General features: G+C 33.6%; 3 protein-coding genes across 3 annotated transcripts in view; 2 read left to right on the plus strand and 1 right to left on the minus strand.

The window, feature by feature from the left end:
• Nucleotides 1–2,868: 2,868 nt before the first annotated feature.
• Nucleotides 2,869–4,885, minus strand: LOC114456402 (homeodomain-interacting protein kinase 2-like). Its single transcript, XM_028438129.1, has 8 exons — nt 4,872–4,885; nt 4,604–4,757; nt 4,301–4,482; nt 4,055–4,178; nt 3,813–3,932; nt 3,633–3,725; nt 3,286–3,455; nt 2,869–3,191 (listed from the first exon to the last, which is right to left on the minus strand). The coding sequence occupies exons 1-8, from the start codon at nt 4,883–4,885 to the stop codon at nt 3,086–3,088; spliced, it is 963 nt and encodes a 320-aa protein (XP_028293930.1). The 3' UTR covers nt 2,869–3,085.
• Nucleotides 4,886–12,465: 7,580 nt separating this feature from the next.
• Nucleotides 12,466–14,288, plus strand: LOC114456403 (homeodomain-interacting protein kinase 3-like). Its single transcript, XM_028438130.1, has 8 exons — nt 12,466–12,479; nt 12,594–12,747; nt 12,869–13,050; nt 13,173–13,296; nt 13,419–13,538; nt 13,626–13,718; nt 13,894–14,063; nt 14,159–14,288. Exons 1-8 carry the CDS (start codon nt 12,466–12,468, stop codon nt 14,226–14,228), a joined length of 927 nt encoding a protein of 308 aa, XP_028293931.1. The 3' UTR covers nt 14,229–14,288.
• Nucleotides 14,289–16,119: 1,831 nt separating this feature from the next.
• LOC114456406 (homeodomain-interacting protein kinase 2-like) overlaps nt 16,120–16,968 on the plus strand; it is a 42,974-nt gene continuing 42,125 nt past the window's right edge. Inside the window, exon 1 of the mRNA XM_028438134.1 lies at nt 16,120–16,205. Coding sequence (XP_028293935.1) covers nt 16,193–16,205 — 13 coding nt within the window. The 5' untranslated portion in view covers nt 16,120–16,192. The remainder of the gene's footprint in view (nt 16,206–16,968) is intronic.

The raw sequence follows: 16,968 nt of genomic DNA on the forward strand, positions 1-16,968 counted from the left end.
AATAAATACAAAATGTAAAAAATAATAATGTCCTGAGAAAGGTATTTGATTTCGAAATTAATCCGTTTATGTTGAAGTATTATATTAACAGAAATAAAGTTTTGTAATGACACTAAATCTCATTTCACGTATGAATATTAAAGTTGTTCTATGGTTGGTATTATTTCCTCACATTTTCCCTCATGGTCCACTGCAGTCTGTGACAGCACGGCGTGTTAAAGTGACCTGCTGCTATGGATTGAAGCAAATTGCAGTAACTGGAGGGTAACTCAACTCCCAGCCTGACATCATGATCGCCGCTCTGTTTTTCACAGACGGGAAATCGTCTTCATCATCATCGCAGACTGTCGTTTATTCTCCGAATATAAATTCACACACAGAGAAAGTTCTAACTTCTCCTCTGAGACAGAGACTTTTAAAATTGTTATCAAATGTTTGAAAATGACACAGGTTAAAGGTCTAATCCATTCTTAATAAGTCACGATCATTACACGTGTTTTAAAACTAATGTAAATCAACAATAAATAATCTATATATATATAAATATATAAGAAAGAGGGAGTTCTGTCTGAAAGATGCTGTTATCTTCCATCTCCTAAACATATAGAATACAGCTTCAGTGATGCATTAGTGAGCATAAAGGCTTACAATACAATACATTATGTGATATTATGTATACATTATTACATGATGTGCTGGTCAGTCACAGAAACACCTGGCTGAATCATTCCTACCGGTGGCCATCAATGCATCACTGTAACCTCACAGCTTGATTGTTGTTAATATTTGTATCATATTTGTATACAAATTTGTATATTTGTATTATTAATATCATTATTAGTATTATCTATCTTCCTTTATTTCCTACTACTGTAATGTGTGTGTATCTGATCCTTTTTTTTTTAACAGTCTTTTACTTAATTACACACTGATTTAACGTGTATTCTTTATTTCGTCTTTGTTTAACGTTTATTCTTTTATTTGTGCTATAAGGCCAATGTTTCCCAACCAGGGGTATGTGAGCACATTGCAGGGGGTACGTGGAAAAATTAAGAATTTATTTCCAAGATAATAAAAAATATTCTCAGTCATTTCATAAGTCCGTCAATAAAATGGTACGTGTGTGTGCTATGACTTGTTTTTAAAACTGAAATCGCTATTTAAAGGAGACTTATTCAAAGAAGCTCCTTTTGTGGTAAATGTCATACAAGCTATATATATTACACAGGAAGGTGAATTATTTGTTTTGTATTTATTTAATTATATTACTTATCATTTTTATTTATTCTTATTTTTTTTCTAATTTCAACTATTCTTTTTCTTCAATAACAATATAATCATAATATATTAGTATTAATATTACAAACGTTCACTGTAATATTATTTCTTATATTTATAATTTTTATTGCCTTGAAGGCAACATCATTTTATGTTTAATTTGAGTTAAAAAAGAAGATAATACCTGAATATTAATTGTTCAATTTAAGAAAATGAAATAAAAAGACTTGCATTGAATATTCAGTTGTGTTATGTTCTACTTTTGGAGAATCATGAACACGTATGAGTGAGGGGGTACTCATGGTATGACAAAAAAGCTCAAGGGGTACACGGGACAAGAAAGGTTGGGAATCACTGATTTAAGTGACTGTAACAAAAGCAATTTCCCCCTGGGATTATTAAAGGAATTCTGATTCTGCTCCATACAGGACAGGACAGTGGTGGTGGGGGATATTCTGTGAGTTTTAATCAAACCAAAAACTTTAAATTAAAAACTGTGTGTGTGCACCCTCCTAAAAGTGTAGGAATCACAGGATATTTCAAACCTTGGAACAAATCATAATTTTACCAACATTAATATATATATATATATACAGTGTTTTTTTAAATGTATTTATTGGTGTAACAAACACGTGTCTTGATGTATTTTTTTATGTAATATTTCTGTTTTTTTTTTGTTTTTTTTAAACTATATTTAATTTTTTCTGTTCTTATTTGTACGAGAATCTTGATTTTTAGCAACCACCATGATGGAAGCTAATGGGGATCCAATGAACAAATAAAGCAATAAACATGCATCACAAAGCTTTTAAATAGACACTGATTTCTTATTTGTAATCATTGATCAGCTGATCAAAGGTTCAAGTCTCAGTAATGTGTAGCTCTACTGTTCCTGTTCACCACAGTGCAGGGCACTATGCCTGTTAAAACTTATACCAGTGTTTTTCAAATCATAATGGTGTCATGGTATCATAGGGTATAGTTACTGCAGTACTTTATAAATGACTTTTTTTTTTTTTTACTGCCATAAGGAGTAAATGTTATAGAAACTATAATCAAATACACATTGTGTCTGTGTCAGACACTCATATTCACAGTTGAGATATAAACCAGTAATGTACTATTGTGGCCACTCGATAGCAGTGTTTCTCCACACATGAGCTGTCTTTCTTTAGGACGCACCACACTGGGTGAACTAAAGTGTATTTAAATCATTAATATTTTGTCAGATTTTATTCCATTACAAATTTTTTTACCAATTCTAAATATGATTTATTATTTTTTCAGTGGCATTATTGTTGGAGAATTGCACGAGGTGAATAGACAGGACAAAGGCCACATGGACTGTAACCATAGGAGGAAGTTGAGATCATGCTACCAAGTTGGAGTTTTGAATTAGTTTTAAGGCTGATATTGTATTGGGTAATATGCCATAACCCTTAGTGACTTATAAAAAGCCCATTTTCATTTTATTCAAGGAAATTTAGCAGCTCTGCAGAACTTTTAGCACACTACAAAGTCAGGGAATTCCCTGAAAAGCTAAAAAAAAAAAAAAATGAAACATGAAATTATGAAAACAATTAAAGCAGGTAAGTCATAAATGTTTATTGTAAAAAAATGTGGCTAAATTATTCATGCAATAGGATTATTTACAAATAGATTATTCATTCAATACAGTTACTTGAAAAATACATTGAAATAAACAAATATACTAAAAAAAATACAAAAAAGAACAAGAAATTACTCCTCAGAAAGTCTCCTTTTGCCAATTGCATGAGAGAGGGTACTCGGTATCTCAACCTTTGGGCTAATATGCCACAATGAGTCCAAATTTGCTGTTTTCATTAAACAGAGGGTACTCAGCATCCCAATCTTCAGGTGAATGTGCTTCAATGACCTGTGCATCGGTTTGACTAGAGGAAAAATAAAAAATGATTAGTACAAAATTCAAAAGAACAACAAGTTGATCTCCATGTGCGTGATTGCTTTCACAGTGCAGTTACTCACTGTTCTCTGTTGTCTGGCTCCTGGCTCAGGTATGACCCCGTAATGAAGGGATGCTGAAGAGCAGCAATGGGAGAGATTCTCTCTTCCCCATCCAGATTCAACAGTTCTTTCAGGAACTCGATGAAGGCCTTCCTGTCTTCCACCGTCTCATTATCCCCGAGTTCAGACATCTGGATTAAAAAAAAAATAGAAAGTTAGGTCAATACACTAGTTCATACCTCTCTTGCTCATGTTAACAAAAAAAGAAACAGTGAGTAAATTCAGCTTATAAACATGTCTAATGTAGGTTACATTTTAAAGAAGAAATATCTAAGTATTTGAACTCAAATATCATAGAGAACACTTACATGGAGCAGGTCATCTAATGATGACAAATGTGGACGATATTCTGGCCACTCCTCAGCTTGTCTTTTGTTCCTAGAGGTGTACTCTTCTGGTGTCTGAGGAAACACAATAACAATACAAGGGGTTTAAGATAAGTTTAGGGTAACAGTCAAGGTTCAACAACAATAAAAACTATGTTTTACCAGCAGCCTCCATCTTGTGCCCAATTCATCCACCTCATGATAAAAGAACTTTTTGCTGTATAGGCCAAAGTGGAGCTGGTGCTTTGATGGCATTCCCAGCATCTCCACCATGCTCTGCATCTGCACAAAGAACACACAATTATACACATTAGGGGCAGTTCTTCAATACTTTCTATACTTGTAAAAAAGAGCACGTGGGTAATTAAATGAATGGAGGGATGTTTATAGAAAAGACAACCTACCATGAGGTATTCACAGTGGACAGGAAAGAGGTTGTCATTTAGGAAGAGGAATGCCAGCGTGCAGCCCACTCCCCACATGTCAATGGCCCCCGAGTAAGGAAGGCCAAGACAAACCTCTGGGGCCCTGTGAAGCAAAATGAATGAAATAGACTTTAGAACTCTATATCACAGCATTAAGTAGCAACATTAAAATAACACACGTTTGTCACAAAAACCCATAAGTCATTCAGGGTGACACCCTCATACCTGTAGCCGATGGGTTGATGTGTGAGCCCGGGCATGGCGGCAGAGATGGAAGAAGCCATTCCAAAATCAATGAGCTTTACGCTGAATGGACTTTCATCAATGTTGACCATCATGATGTTGTCTGGCTTGATGTCAGTGTGCATTACTCTTACAGCTTGGAGTCCCTGTAATGCCACCATCAGCTGCAAGGACACAATGAGAAAAGACAGGATGAGAATGGAGTTCCTCTTATGGAGCTGTTTAAGCTCAGGTTTGAACTCAAGGCTTTCTTAATCGATCAGCAAGTAATAAAAAGATTCATACCTGCTTTGCAATAGGACGGATGTAGTTGACGTTCAGTGAACGGACCAGGTGGAGCAAATCCACGTCCAACAGCTCAAAGACGAGGCACTTATAGCCCAGGTATTCAAACTGCTCATAGAATGTGACCAGATTGAAGTGGTCAGCATTCAGAGAGCTGATGGTCTTCAACACTGACAGCTGGAGGGAAAAAGGACAATTAGATCACCTTTATATCACTTTATCCCAAAAATTCATCGTTAAAGTTCTGTTGAAGGCACCAAACACTTACTTCGTCCTGCACATCTTGAAAATATTCCTTCTTTAGGATTTTTACTGCCACCAATTTGCTGCTGTTGTGAGCACGACACTTGGCAACTTTCCCAAAGCTACCTTCTCCCATAAACTCTAGGATTGTGTACCGAGTGGAGGGGCTGTGGAGGGCATGCCCTACCATTAGAGGATGTGCTGTCAAAGTGGATAGACAGGGCACATGGTTAGTATTCAGTATTTTAACACTAATAATCAATCAAAGAAGGAAATATTGTTCTGTCACTTTTAAAGTTTGGGTTAGAAGAAAAGCCCAGGAGAAAAAGTACTGAGTAACAAAAGCATCAATAGAAACGTAATAAAAAAATATCCCTCAAGATTAATAGTAAAGTACAGATACTTCAAAAATAGTTAGGTACAGTATTAAGTACGTTAGGTTCATTTGTCCACACTGAATGCATGCATGTACATTATAGGAAACAGATTATTGACAATATTTGAAAGTGAAATGTTGTCTATCTGCAAGATGATAGAGAATCCAACAGTATCTACTTTGGGTTTAAAAAAAAAAAAAAAAACAGGCCTGCAAATCCACTATATATGTGAAGTCCTGTCCCTCTATTGACTGCATGTGTAGCACATCCTAATTTTCTGTTGGTTCACTGAGCACTTTTTACAGTAAAAAGATATGCACACACATCTCTGGCTCTGAAAGCTCCTACAAAGTGTTCCAAACAGTATCATTTACATCAAATGTTGAGCTTATTTTTCAACGAAAAATATTTTTAATATATTAAAACCATATTTTCTAATGATAATCTATACTTCATTTTTGAAAAAAAATCTAGTAATTCCTTCAATGACTGCAGTTTTCTTTCATCTTACTCAGCAGATTAAAATTCAACCTCATATTTTGTCTGTAAATTGTGTCTTACCTGCAGCAGCCATTCCTCACTCAGGTTTTTACTATTTAACTTTTCAAATTTCACAAAAATATCTTGTTTAACTTTTTGATACAAAGATACTCAGAGAGAGCTTTTGCTACTTCACCACTTGCAGTGAGAGAAGCAACTGATGATTTAGTTTTGTTTGAGTCACTTTCATCTTGCTGCCACGGCAACCGTTCACTTTCAAGTAATGTCAACAAACTGTTTCCTATATTGTACATGTATACATACAGTGTTAATAAATAAAGTAAATATACTTAAATACAGTACTTAACTAGTATTTTCAAGTATACATGCTTTACTTGAGTATTATTTTTTTTGGATACTTTTTATATTACATTTCTATTGATGCTGTTATTACTCAGTACTTTTTCTCTCCTGTCAGCTTAGTTTTTTGCAATTGCTTAATTTCTGATAATACATAGTTTCATTTATTCTCATATAGGTTATCCCAGTTTTATAATACATTCATTCTGTCACACTCATCAATATATTTAGTATTTTAACACTAAGACCCACATAAACATGGAAATCACATCTTGTTCTGTCATTTCTAAAGTTTGGGTTAAAACAAAAAAATAAAAAAATTAAAAATAGCAGGCCTGTAAATCCACTTCATATGTGAAGTCCTGTCTCTGCATTGACTGCATGTGTAGAACATCCTAATTTTCTGTTGGTTCACTCACAGTATGAGCCATGTTACTTTTTACAGTAAATAAGTATGAAATAGTCTCAGTTTTCAGGAGCTCCTCCTGCTAAATCACATCCATTCTGTAAATATTCCAGTCAAACACCCCTATTTTATGTATCACATACACGCACCTTTGGCTCTGAAAGCTCTAAAAGTGCTTCAAACTGTATCATCAACATAAGATATTAAACTTATTTTTCAAGGAAAATGTTCTCAGGGTAATTCATACTTTTTTTAAAAAAAAATAATTTTGTTTTAAAGAAAATCTAGTGATTCCTTTAATGACTACAGTTTTCCTCATATTTTGTCTGTGAATTGTGTCTTACCTGCAGCAGCCATTCCTCAGGTTTTTACAATTTAACCTTTCAAACTTCACAAAAATTGCTTGTTTAACTTTTTGATACAAAGATACTCAGAGAGAACTTTTGCTACTTCACCACTTGCAGTGAGAAAAGCAACTGAAGATTTAGTTTTGTTTGAGTCTCTTTCATCTTGCTGCCACGGAAACCGTTCACTTTCAAGAAACGTCAACAAACTGTTTCCTATAATGTGAAAATGTGACACATATTCACAGTTGAGATATAAACCAGTAATGTACTATTGTGGCCACTAGACGGCGGTGTTTCTCCACACATGAGCTGTCCTTCTTTAGGACGCACCACACTGGCTGAACTAAACTGGGAGAAACACACACTTAATTCTTATATATTGTTATTAATCAAATATTGATATTTCATCACTTATGTTTATTTTGCATTCACATTTTCAACATATTTAAAATGTTATTTTATTTTATTTTTTTAAGTTTGGACTTAAACATTTTTATTTATTTATTGTACTTTAAAAAGGCGTGTTTTATTACCAGTATTTGAAGCTATTCTATATTGTATTAGTCATTACTTTATATGCCTGTGAATCGTGACTTGACTTTAATTGTATTTAAAGCACTTTGAAATATCATAATTGTATAAATATCATTAGTCAGTATAAGACACAAAAGAAACAATTTTACCAAGAACAGCAATAACATATAATATTAGGGGTGTGTATTGCATGGCAACGGGCGATAAGATTCGTATCCCGATACATAGGTCACGATACGATACGATATATTTCGATATTAAAGTATAAGGCTATTATTGTGTTTTCTTTTTATATATGACTTAAACAACTAATCTGGAAATGTGTACATAATGAGAACATTAGTATATTATATTTTACACTCAAAACATTGGCTTTAACATGTCATGAGCCAACAACTTAAAATAAAAAATAACATAATCTGCCTGTGGCAGAATGTTTGTGATATAGCAGGTGGAGCTCCTGAAAACTGAGGTTATTTATTAATATTTAATACTTTTTTACTGTAAAAAGTAACATGGCTCATACTGTGAGTGAACCAACAGAAAATTAGGATGTTCTACACATGCAGTCAATGCAGAGACAGGACTTCACATATGAAGTGGATTTACAGGTCTGCTATTTTTTATTTTAACCCAAACTTTAGAAATGACAGAACAAGATGTGATTTCCATGTTTATGTGGGTCTTAGTGTTAAAATACTAAATATATTGATGAGTGTGACAGAATAAATGTATTATAAAACTGGGATAACCTATATGAGAATCAATGAAACTATGTATTATCAGAAATTAGGCAATTGCAAAAAACTAAGCTGACAGGAGAGAAAAAGTACTGAGTAATAACAGCATCAATAGAAATGTAATATAAAAAGTATCCAAAAAAAAATACTTAAGTAAAGTATGTATACTTTATTTATTAACACTGTATGTATACATGTACAATATAGGAAACAGTTTGTTGACATTACTTGAAAGTTGAACGGTTGCCGTGGCAGCAAGATGAAAGTGACTCAAACATAACTAAATCTTCAGTTGCTTCTCTCACTGCAAGTGGTGAAGTAGCAAAAGCTCTCTCTGAGTATCTTTGTATCAAAAAGTTAAACAAGCTGTTTTTGTGAAATTTAAAAAGTTAAATTGTAAAAACCTGAGTGAGGAATGGCTGCTGCAGGTAAGACACAATTTACAAACAAAATATGAGGATGAATTTTAATCTGCTAAATAAGATGAAAGAAAACTGCAGTCATTGAAGGAATTACTAGATTTCCTTAAAAAAAATACATATCATTCTTATAAAATACTTAAAATATTTTTCCTTGAAAAAAAACCCAAACAATTCAATATTTTATGTAGATGATACTGAAACAGTTTGCATGTTATTAGTAATATCAAGAGATTTAAATTTTTTTTTAAAAATTAGTGTTTAATTAATTATGCTCTGTAATTAATTTATTTAATTAATGTCTTTAAATCTCACTTAAAATATCTGAAAAAATCCCTCAACTTCAGGTATTTTCATTTAAATTAATATTAATTACATTATTGTGGCAGATAAAAAGACTGATACATAACAAAGTGGTTTTATTAAATAATTTATTATTTATAACAGTTGAACAGATGCAGACGTAGTTATTTACTGTAATTCAGCTGTATGTGAGACTATAGGAGAATAATGCTGTGCACTTTTGTCAATTTTCATAATATGACATAAAACATCAGGTTAAAATTAAGTACTCTAAGTTAACGCATCAAAAACAATTACAACACTTTTCTGAGCTATAAAATGATTAAACACAGTCTGTGTAATTACACAGAACTTGTTGCTTTTCCTGTCCTTCAGATAATAACATTTATCCAGTGAGTTTGTTCATTTGTCAGTCATAAACTTATTCATTTTGGCTCTGAACCCTGTCATCTTGTCCAGTGTGTATTAGCAACACAGCGTGTTAGCATGTAGCAGCTAGCACTGTCCGAGTGTCCGTGCTAGCCGCTACATGTTAGCATTGAGGTGGTAGAAGAGGCTGCAAAAGGTCCAGTGATCAGCAAACTCTATTTCTTAAACAATTTGTAAACTTTTGGGCTTTTGTTTTCCACGCGGTGTTTTAAAAAGTCAAAATTAACGCCAACAAAGCTCACCAGTATCCCGTATTGTAGTCTGTGCATCAGTATTATGGGTATACCGGGAACTCTTTAAATAACAATGGTTCCGCGCTGTTCGGAGCTCAAAAAATCTTTTAACAAAGTTATTTTAATGTTTATTTGTTTCTGTAATTAATTAAACGCAATTAACGTGTTTAAGTCCCATCCCTACATGTAACACATAAAATAAAGGTGTTTGATTTCAATGTTTACAGAATGGATGTAATATAGCAGAAGGAGCTCCTAAAATATTTATTAATACTTTTTTACTGTTAAAACTTAATGGATTTGCAGTTTTTTTTTTTTTTTTTTTTTAAGTAACAGTTTGTTGACATTACTTGAAAGTGAACGGTTGCCGTGGCAGCAAGATGAAAGTGACTCAAACAAAACTAACTTCAGTTGCTTCTCTCACTGCAAGTGGTGAAGTAGCAAAAGCTCTCTCTGAGTATCTTTGTATCAAAAAGTTAAACAAGATATTTTTGTGAAATTTGAAAAGTGAAATAGTAAAAACCTGAGTGAGGAATGGCTGCTGCAGGTAAGACACAATTTACAGACAAAATATGAGGTTGAATTTTAATCTGCTGAGAAGATGAAAGAAAACTGCAGTCATTGAAGGAATTACTAGATTTTTTTTCAAAAATGAAGTACAGATTATCATTTGAAAATATGTTTACTCTGGTTTTAATATATTAAAAATATTTTTCTTTGAAAAATAAGCTCAACATTTGATGTAAATGATACTGTTAGGAACACTTTGTTGGAGCTTTCAGAGCCAAAGATGTGTGTGCATATCTTTTTACTGTAAAAAGTGCTCAGTGAACCAACAGAAAATTAGGATGTGCTACACATGCAGTCAATAGAGGGACAGGACTTCACATATATAGTGGATTTGCAGGCCTGTTTTTTTTTTTTAACCCAAACCCAAAGTAGATACTGTTGGATTCTCTATCATCTTGCAGATAGACAACATTTCACTTTCAAATATTGTCAATAATCTGTTTCCTATAATGTACATGCATGTATTCAGTGTGGACAAATGAACCTAAAGTACTTAATACTGTACCTAACTATTTTTGAAGTATCTGTACTTTACTATTAATCTTGAGGGATATTTTTTTATTATGTTTCTATTGATGCTTTTGTTACTCAGTACTTTTTCTCCTGGGCTTTTTTTCTAACCCAAACTTTAAAAGTGACAGAACAATATTTCCTTCTTTGTGTGAGTATTAGTGTTAAATTACTGAAGATGATACTGTTTGAAGCAGTTTTAGAGCTTTCAGAGCCAAAGGTGCGTGTATGTGATACATAAAATAGGGGTGTTTGACTGGAATATTTACAGAATGGATGTGATTTAGCAGGAGGAGCTCCTGAAAACTGAGACTATTTAATACTTATTTACTGTAAAAAGTAACATGGATCATACTGTGAGTGAACCAACAGAAAATTAGGATGTTCTACACATGCAGTCAATGCAGAGACAGGACTTCACATATGAAGTGGATTTACAGGCCTGCTATTTTTTTATTTTTGTTTTAACCCAAACTTTAGAAATGACAGAACAAGATGTGATTTCCATGTTTATGTGGGTCTTAGTGTTAAAATACTAAATATATTGATGAGTGTGACAGAATAAATGTATTATAAAACTGGGATAACCTATATGAGAATAAATGAAACTATGTATTATCAGAAATTAAGCAATTGCAAAAAACTAAGCTGACAGGAGAGAAAAAGTACTGAGTAATAACAGCATCAATAGAAATGTAATATAAAAAGTATCCAAAAAAAATACTTAAGTAAAGTACGTATACTTTATTTATTAACACTGTATGTATACATGTACAATATAGGAAACAGTTTGTTGACATTACTTGAAAGTGAACGGTTGCCTTGGCAGCAAGATGAAAGTGACTCAAACAAAACTAAATCTTCAGTTGCTTCTCTCACTGCAAGTGGTGAAGTAGCAAAAGCTCTCTCTGAGTATCTTTGTATCACAAAGTTAAACAAGCAATTTTTGTGAAATTTGAAAAGTTAAATAGTAAAAACCTGAGTGAGGAATGGCTGCTGCAGGTAAGACACAATTTACAGACAAAATATGAGGTTGAATTTTAATCTGCTGAGTAAGATGAAAGAAAACTGCAGTCATTGAAGGAATTACTAGATTTTTTTTCAAAAATGAAGTATAGATTATCATTTGAAAATATGTTTACTCTGGTTTTAATATATTAAGAATATTTTTCCTTGAAAAATAAGCTCAACATTTGATGTAAATGATACTGTTTGGAAGACTTTGTTGGAGCTTTCAGAGCCAAAGATGTGTGTGCATATCTTTTTACTGTAAAAAGTGCTCAGTGAACCAACAGAAAATTAGGATGTGCTACACATGCAGTCAATAGAGGGACAGGACTTCACATATATAGTGGATTTGCAGGCCTGTTTTTTTTTTTTTTAAACCCAAAGTAGATACTGTTGGATTCTCTATCATCTTGCAGATAGACAACATTTCACTTTCAAATATTATCAATAATGTGTTTCCTATAATGTACATGCATGTATTCAGTGTGGACAAATGAACCTAAAGTACTTAATACTGTACCTAACTATTTTTGAAGTATCTGTACTTTACTATTAATCTTGAGGGATATTTTTTTATTACGTTTCTATTTTTGCTTTTGTTACTCAGTACTTTTTCTCCTGGGCTTTTTTTCTAACCCAAACTTTAAAAGTGACAGAACAATATTTCCTTCTTTGTGTGAGTGAGTATTAGTGTTAAAATACTGAATACTAACCATGTGCCCTGTCTATCCACTTTGACAGCACATCCTCTAATGGTAGGGCATGCCCTCCACAGCCCCTCCACTCGGTACACAATCCTAGAGTTTATGGGAGAAGGTAGCTTTGGGAAAGTTGCCAAGTGTCGTGCTCACAACAGCAGCAAATTGGTGGCAGTAAAAATCCTAAAGAAGGAGTATTTTCAAGATGTGCAGGACGAAGTAAGTGTTTGGTGCCTTCAACAGAACTTTAACGATGAATTTTTGGGATAAAGTGATATAAAGGTGATCTAATTGTCCTTTTTCCCTCCAGCTGTCAGTGTTGAAGACCATCAGTTCTCTGAATGCTGACCACTTCAATCTGGTCACATTCTATGAGCAGTTTGAATACCTGGGCTATAAGTGCCTCGTCTTTGAGCTGTTGGACGTGGATTTACTCCACCTGGTCCGTTTACTGAACGTCAACTACATCCGTCCTATTGCAAAGCAGGTATGAATCTTTTTATTACTTGCTGATCGATTAAGAAAGCCTTGAGTTCAAACCTGAGCTTAAACAGCTCCATAAGAGGAACTCCATTCTCATCCTGTCTTTTCTCATTGTGTCCCTGCAGCTGATGGTGGCATTACAGGGACTCAAAGCTGTAAGAGTAATGCACACTGACATCAAGCCAGACAACATCATGATGGTCAACATTGATGAAAGTCCATTCAGCGTAAAGCTCATTGATTTTGGAATGGCTTCTTCCATCTCTGCCGCCATGCCCGGGCTCACACATCAACCCATCGGCTACAGGTATGAGGGTGTCACCCTGAATGACTTATGGGTTTTTGTGACAAACGTGTGTTATTTTAATGTTGCTACTTAATGCTGTGATATAGAGTTCTAAAGTCTATTTCATTCATTTTGCTTCACAGGGCCCCAGAGGTTTGTCTTGGCCTTCCTTACTCGGGGGCCATTGACATGTGGGGAGTGGGCTGCACGCTGGCATTCCTCTTCCTAAATGACAACCTCTTTCCTGTCCACTGTGAATACCTCATGGTAGGTCGTCTTTTCTATAAACATCCCTCCATTCATTTAAATACCCACGTGCTCTTTTTTACAGGTATAGAAAGTCTTGAAGAACTGCCCCTAATGTGTATAATTGTGTGTTCTTTGTGCAGATGCAGAGCATGGTGGAGATGCTGGGAATGCCATCAAAGCACCAGCTCCACTTTGGCCTATACAGCAAAAAGTTCTTTTGTCATGAGGTGGATGAATTGGGCACAAGATGGAGGCTGCTGGTAAAACATAGTTTTTATTGTTGTTGAACCTTGACTGTTACCCTAAACTTATCTTAAACCCCTTGTATTGTTATTGTGTTTCTTCAGACACCAGAAGAGTACACCTCTAGGAACAAAAGACAAGCTGAGGAGTGGCCAGAATATCGTCCACATTTGTCATCATTAGATGACCTGCTCCATGTAAGTGTTCTCTATGATATTTGAGTTCAAATACATAGATATCTCTTCTTTAAAATGTAACCTACGTTAGACATGTTAATAAGCTGAATTTACTCACCGTTTCTTTTTTTGTTAACATGAGCAAGAGAGGTATGAACTAGTGTATTGACCTAACTTTCTATTTTTTTTAATCCAGATGTCTGAACTCGGGGATAATGAGACGGTGGAAGACAGGAAGGCCTTCATCGAGTTCCTGAAAGAACTGTTGAATCTGGATGGGGAAGAGAGAATCTCTCCCATTGCTGCTCTTCAGCATCCCTTCATTACGGGGTCATACCTGAGCCAGGAGCCAGACAACAGAGAACAGTGAGTAACTGCACTGTGAAAGCAATCACGCACATGGAGATCAACTTGTTGTTCTATTGAATTTTGTACTAATCATTTTTTTATTTTTCCTCTAGTCAAACCGATGCACAGGTCATTGAAGCACATTCACCTGAAGATTGGGATGCAGAGTACCCTCTTTTTTAAAGAAAACTGGAAATTTGGACTCATTGTGGCATATTCGCCCAAAGGTTGAGATACCGAGTACCCTCTCTCATGCAATTGGCAAAAGGAGACATTCTGAGGAGTAATTTCTTGTTCTTTTTTGTATTTTTTTAGTATATTTGTTTTTTTCAATGTATTTTTCAGGTAACTGTATTGAATGAATAATCTGAGTATATTTTTTTATTTCAATGTATTTGTAAATAATCCTATTGCATGAATAATTTAGCCACATTTTTTTACAATAAACATTTATGACTTACCTGCTTTGTTAATTGTTTTCATAGTTTCATGTTTCATTTTTTTTTTTTTTTAGCTTTTCAGGGAATTCCCTGACATTGTAGTGTGCTAAAAGTTCTGCAGAGCTGCTAAATCTCCTTGAATAAAATGAAAATGGGCTTTTTATAAGTCACTAAGGGTTATAACATATTACCCAATACAATATCAGCCTTAAAACTAATTCAAAACTCCAACTTGGTAGCATGATCTCAACTTCCTCCTATGGTTACAGTCCAAGTGGCCTTTGTCCTGTCTATTCACCTCATGCAATTCTTTAACAATAATGCCACTGAAAAAATAATAAATCATATTTAGAATTGGTAAAAAAATTTGTAATGGAATAAAATCTGACAAAATATTAATGATTTAAATACACTTTAGTTCACCCAGTGTGGTGCGTCCTAATGAAGGACAGCTCATGTGTGGAGAAACACCGCCGTCTAGTGGCCACAATAGTACATTACTGGTTTATATCATCTGTGAATATGTCACATTTTCACATTATAGGAAACAGTTTGTTGACGTTTCTTGAAAGTGAACGGTTGCCGTGGCAGCAAGATGAAAGAGACTCAAACAAAACTAAATCTTCAGTTGCTTCTCTCACTGCAAGTGGTGAAGTAGCAAAAGTTCTCTCTGAGTATCTTTGTATCAAAAAGTAAAACAAGAAATTTTTGTGAAGTTTGAAAGGTTAAATTGTAAAAACCTGAGGAATGGCTGCTGCAGGTAAGACACAATTCACAGACAAAATATGAGGAAAACTGTAGTCATTAAAGGAATCACTAGATTTTCTTTAAAACAATTTTTTTTTTTTAAAAAAGTATGAATTACCCTTAGAACATTTTCCTTGAAAAATAAGTTTAATATCTTATGTAGATGATACTGTTTGAAGCACTTTTAGAGCTTTCAGAGCCAAAGGTGCGTGTATGTGATACATAAAATAGGGGTGTTTGACTGGAATATTTACAGAATGGATGTGATTTAGCAGGAGGAGCTCCTGAAAACTGAGACTATTTAATACTTTTTTACTGTAAAAAGTAACATGGCTCATACTGTGAGTGAACCAACAGAAAATTAGGATGTTCTACACATGCAGTCAATGCAGAGACAGGACTTCACATATGAAGTGGATTTACAGGCCTGCTATTTTTTTTTTTTTTTTTGTTTTAACCCAAACTTCAGAAATGACATAAGATGTGATTTCCATGTTTATGTGGGTCTTAGTGTTAAAATACTAAATATATTGATGAGTGTGACAGAATAAATGTATTATAAAACTGGGATAACCTATATGAGAATAAATGAAACTATGTATTATCAGAAATTGAGCAATTGCAAAAAACTAAGCTGACAGGAGAGAAAAAGTACTGAGTAATAACAGCATCAATAGAAATGTAATATAAAAAGTATCCAAAAAAAAATACTTAAGTAAAGTACGTATACTTTATTTATTAACACTGTATGTATACATGTACAATATAGGAAACAGTTTGTTGACATTACTTGAAAGTTGAACGGTTGCCGTGGCAGCAAGATGAAAGTGGCTCAAACATAACTAAATCATCAGTTGCTTCTCTCAGTAAAAGCTCTCTCTGAGTATCTTTGTATCAAAAAGTTAAACAAGCTGTTTTTGTGAAATTTAAAAAGTTAAATTGTAAAAACCTGAGTGAGGAATGGCTGCTGCAGGTAAGACACAATTTACAGACAAAATATGAGGATGAATTTTAATCTGCTAAATAAGATGAAAGAAAACTGCAGTCATTGAAGAAATTACTAGATTTCCTTTAAAAAAAAAAAAGTACATATTCTTATAAAATACTTAAAATATTTTTCCTTGAAAAAACCCCCAAACAATTCAATATTTTATGTAGATGATACTGAAACAGTTTGAGAGTTTGCATGTTATTAGTAATGTCAAGAGATTAAATTTTTTTTTAAAAATTAGTGTTTAATTAATTATGCTCTGTAATTAATTTATTTAATTAATGTCTTTAAATCTCACTTAAAATATCTGAAAAAATCCCTCAACTTCAGGTATTTTCATTTAAATTAATATTAAATGCATTATTGTGGCAGATAAAAAGAGTGATACAAAACAAAGTGGTTTTATTAAATAATTCATTATTTATAACAGAGTTGAACAGATGCAGACGTAGTTATTTACTGTAATTCAGCTGTATTTGAGACTATAGGAGAATAATGCTGTGCACTTTTGTCAATTTTCATGATATGAAATAAAACATCAGGTTAAAATTAAGTACTCTAAGTTAACGCATCAAAAACAGTTACAACACTTTTTTGAGCTATAAAATGATTAAACACAGTCTGTGTAATTACACAGAACTTGTTGCTTTTTCTCTCCTTCAGATAATAACATTTATCCAGTGAGTTTGTTCATTTGTCAGTCATAAACTTATTCATTTTGGCTCTGAACCCTGTCATCTTGTCC

The sequence above is a fragment of the Gouania willdenowi genome, chromosome 22 (genome assembly GCF_900634775.1).
Source record: "Gouania willdenowi chromosome 22, fGouWil2.1, whole genome shotgun sequence".
NCBI classification, from domain to species: Eukaryota; Metazoa; Chordata; class Actinopteri; order Blenniiformes; family Gobiesocidae; genus Gouania; species Gouania willdenowi.